Source organism: Pristiophorus japonicus, chromosome 30 (assembly GCF_044704955.1).
Source record: "Pristiophorus japonicus isolate sPriJap1 chromosome 30, sPriJap1.hap1, whole genome shotgun sequence".
Classification (NCBI taxonomy): domain Eukaryota; kingdom Metazoa; phylum Chordata; class Chondrichthyes; family Pristiophoridae; genus Pristiophorus; species Pristiophorus japonicus.
The window spans coordinates 8,175,024-8,178,637 of NC_092006.1; the positions used below are offsets into that span (position 1 = coordinate 8,175,024).

Genomic DNA, 3,614 nt, shown 5'->3' on the forward strand with positions numbered 1-3,614 from the left:
CGCGGGGGGGGGGAGGGGTCGGGGGGTCGGGGATCAATAGCAACAGAGGTCATGTGGTCATCCAAGGCCCCCTGCCCCGGCAAGGCCACGAGCAGGCCGTCTAAAGTGCTCTTTGGCCATGGTTGCGTCGGCCAACCGAACGTCCTCGCGCTCCGCCCTCTCTCGCTCAGTGCCCGCCCCCCCCCCTACCGGCAATCAGTTGCCGCAGACGCCCCATTCCGGGCCCCTCGAGTTCGCTTCGGACCCTCGAGGCCTGCCCGCCCCCCCCCCCCCCCCAAAAATAAGAGCGGTGGTGAGGGGGGGGGCGTGGGGGCTAAACCGCGGTCGAGACACTCGCTTCGCCGCGTACAAGGGCTGGCGCTGCTCCCTGCATTCTCCCACCGCTGCTGTCGGGCTGCAAAGCTCGTGTCCGTTGTGGCGCCCCCGGAGGGGACAAATAATCCGCACTGCGGCTCCGGGAGGCGTTCCTCGGCCCCCGGGGGAGAAGGCGGTTGAGGAGGACTCCCGTGGCGACTTTCCCAGTTGGCTGACCGCAGGGAGATCCCCTCCGCAGTTGCCGCAGGCGGACTTGTCTCCACCCCCCGCCCAGCCTTTTTTTTTTTGTTTCCGAAGAGGGTCACGTGCACTGCGCCTCTGAGATGTCCCGCCGTGCTCCGCTCCCTTCAGATGAGAGAGATAGCGGGCGGGGGGGGGAGAGGGGTGGGGGGGGGGGGGGAGGAGGAGGGGCGTGTGGGGGTCGCGTATCGGCGCCTCTCCGCCATACTTTGGTGCCTCGGCAGGGATTCCGTCCGCTCCCGCAAGGCCCGTGTTGTTCTTTAGCCGCCTTGTGGCGCATCCGGGGGGGAGGGCGCTGGGCACCTCGCGTCTCGTCGCCAAGAGCGTTGCAGAAAGCAAGCGGAAGGCAGCGGAAGGAGCGTGCGGCAAACCTGTCCCACCCTCCCCCCGTTCCCTCAACCGCTGTCTGTCCCGCCTGTGACAAGGGGACTGTGGCTCCCGGACTGGGGCTGTTCAGCCACCGAAGGACTCGTGTTCACGAGTGGGAAGCAAGTCTTCCTCGATTCCCGTGATGGTAACTTGCTTGGCGCTGGCTTCGAACCAAGGGGGCCGGCGGAGACTCACTCGGGCACAAGGGATGGGTTCAAGGAGCCCCGCGCCGGGGGGTGTCCGGGGTGGATTGGGGCAACGGAGATTGGCGAGGGGGCGAGGGGGCGGGGGGGGGGCGGTCACAGACAGCAAAGTTGGCAAGAAGGCCACCTCGGGTCGCTGGGGTGGCCGGTTGCCGGGGATCAGCGCCTTAAACACGTCGGTCCGACCCGCGTTTTTGCGGGAGACGGCTGCCCCCCCCGCGCGCGCGCCCGCGCGGACCGGGGGCCCGTGTTTTCGGCGCCGCGAGGCCTCGCCGCCGCTTGTCGTCAAGGTCAGGGCCCGGCCGCCCTCACTGGCCGCAGGCGTCGGAGGGGCTGGCGGGGAGCTGGGCGGGGGTCTGGGGCGGGGCGTCGGGCTGGAGGGAGGGGCTCCTCCGCAGGCCCTGGCGGGGGGCCGTCGCCGGGCACGGCCGGCCGCTCCGCCGGGGGGGGAAGTCGGCGGCGGAGGGGGCGGCGAGGGCCGGGCCCCGGGATTGGCTGAAGCTGCGATGCTTGGCCAGGGCGGGGCCGGCCGGGTTGGCCTTGGGGTAGGTGGAGGTGGAGTGTCGCTGGGGGGGGAGGAGGAGGAGGAGGCGGAAGAGGAGGGGGGGGGTAGTCGGGCAACCCCCCCGCGCTGCTGGCGGGCGGGCAGGGGGGGCCCACGACCAGCCTGTCGCGGGGCAGGGTGGCCGAGGAGAAGTAGGGGGCCTCCCCCTCCTCCTCCTCCTCCTCCGCCTCCCCCTCCTCCTTCTCCTCCTCCTCCTCCTCCTCCTCGGTGGTCTCGGGGACCCCGCCGCCCTTCGAGCCCCCCGCCCGCGCGCCCGCGCTCATCTCGCAGAGGTGCCGCAGTAGCTCGTCCAAGGTGCTGATGTCCACCGCCTTGGCGGGGGGCTGGGGGAGGGGGGCGGGGGGCTCGGGGGGGCAGCGGGGGTCCAGCCGGCCGTGGGCGTTGTTGGGCAGCACCACGGCGCTGGGGACGTGAAAGGACTGGGGGCCGCAGGGGTGCGGCGAGGGGCTGGGGGGCCCCGGCAGGCCCGGCCCGCCTCGCCCCCTCTCCCAGCCGCCCCGGAAGGGCTTGGGCAGGCCCTTGGCGGGCAGCTGCGGGGTGGACTCGGGGGTGGGCAAGGCGGACAGCTCCGGCCGCTGCTGGCAGGGCCGGGCCTCCCTGGGCGGCAGGCGGGTGTCGCAGCTGACCAGCAGGCTGGCGTACATCCGCTGGGCCTGGTGCGGGCAGTCGGCCTTCTTGCCCTCCTTGGCCGGGGCCTCCAGCAGGCCGCTCAGCTTGGCCAGGGCGGGCAGGGACACGGCCTGGCCCAGGGCCGCCTCCGGGACCTTCCCCGCCCTGCGACCCCTGACCCCTGCCCGGCTGCAGTAACAGGAAAGGACCAGGCCCGACAGGAAGGCCCCAAACAGGAAGGCCGACACGGTGCAGGCAATCAGGAAGTTGACGTGGATGCTTTCCCCGGGGTCCTCAATTGCCGTGTCCTTCTTCACTCCTGATTGGACAGAAGGGAGAGAGCAAGGCACACAATTAATAAGAAAGACTTGCATTTCTATAGCGCCTTTCATGACCACCGGATGCCCCCAAAGCGCTTTACAGCCAAAGACACACTTTTGGAGTGTAGTTGCTGTTGTATTGTGGGAAACGCGGCAGCTCAATTTGCGCACAGCAAGCTCCCACACACAGCAATGTGATAATGACCCGGATCATCTGTTTTAGTGATGTTGGTTGAGGGATAAATATTGGCCCCAGGACACCGGGGAGAACTCCCCCTGCTCTTCTTCCAATAGTGGCCCCGGGATCTTTTACATCCACCCGAGAGGGCAGACGGGGCCTCGGTTTAACGTCTCATCTAAACACGGCACCTCCGACAGTGCGGCGCTCCCTCAGTACTGCCCCTCCGACAGTGCGGCGCTCCCTCAGTACTGCCCCTCCGACAGTGCGGCGCTCCCTCAGTACCGCCCCTCTGACAGTGCGGCGCTCCCTCAGTACTGCCCCTCCGACAGTGCGGCACTCCCTCAGTACTGCCCCTCCGACAGTGCGGCGCTCCCTCAGTACTGCCCCTCCGACAGTGCGGCGCTCCCTCAGTACCGCCCCTCTGACAGTGCGGCGCTCCCTCAGTACTGCCCCTCCGACAGTGCGGCACTCCCTCAGTACTGCCCCTCCGACAGTGCGGCACTCCCTCAGTAATGCCCCTCCGACAGTATGGCACTCCCTCAGTACCGCCCCTCCGACAGTGCGGCGCTCCCTCAGTACTGCCTTGGGGGGGCGGGCCCCGAGTCCCGCAGTAAACCCCACTGTAGCCCCAGGGAGGGTCCGGCCCGGACAGTACGGACCCAGAGGCCGAACGCTGGGCCCTCCTGGGCTGTGATTGGCTGCGTTCGATGTCGATCGCCTTTCATTGGACGGCAGACGGTGGGACTCGGGTTCAGGACCCCCGCACGGCTGGACTGACCCACACCGCCCCCCCCTCCCCCCCCGCCCCGGTC

General features: G+C 69.3%; 1 protein-coding gene across 1 annotated transcript in view; it reads right to left on the minus strand.

Annotated features, from left to right (window-relative positions):
* Nucleotides 1-305: 305 nt before the first annotated feature.
* Nucleotides 306-3,614, minus strand: part of LOC139240192 (semaphorin-6C-like) — an 83,778-nt gene continuing 80,469 nt past the window's right edge. Inside the window, exon 18 of the mRNA XM_070868628.1 lies at nucleotides 306-2,620. Within this exon, the coding sequence (XP_070724729.1) occupies nucleotides 1,419-2,620 (1,202 nt within the window). The 3' untranslated portion in view covers nucleotides 306-1,418. The remainder of the gene's footprint in view (nucleotides 2,621-3,614) is intronic.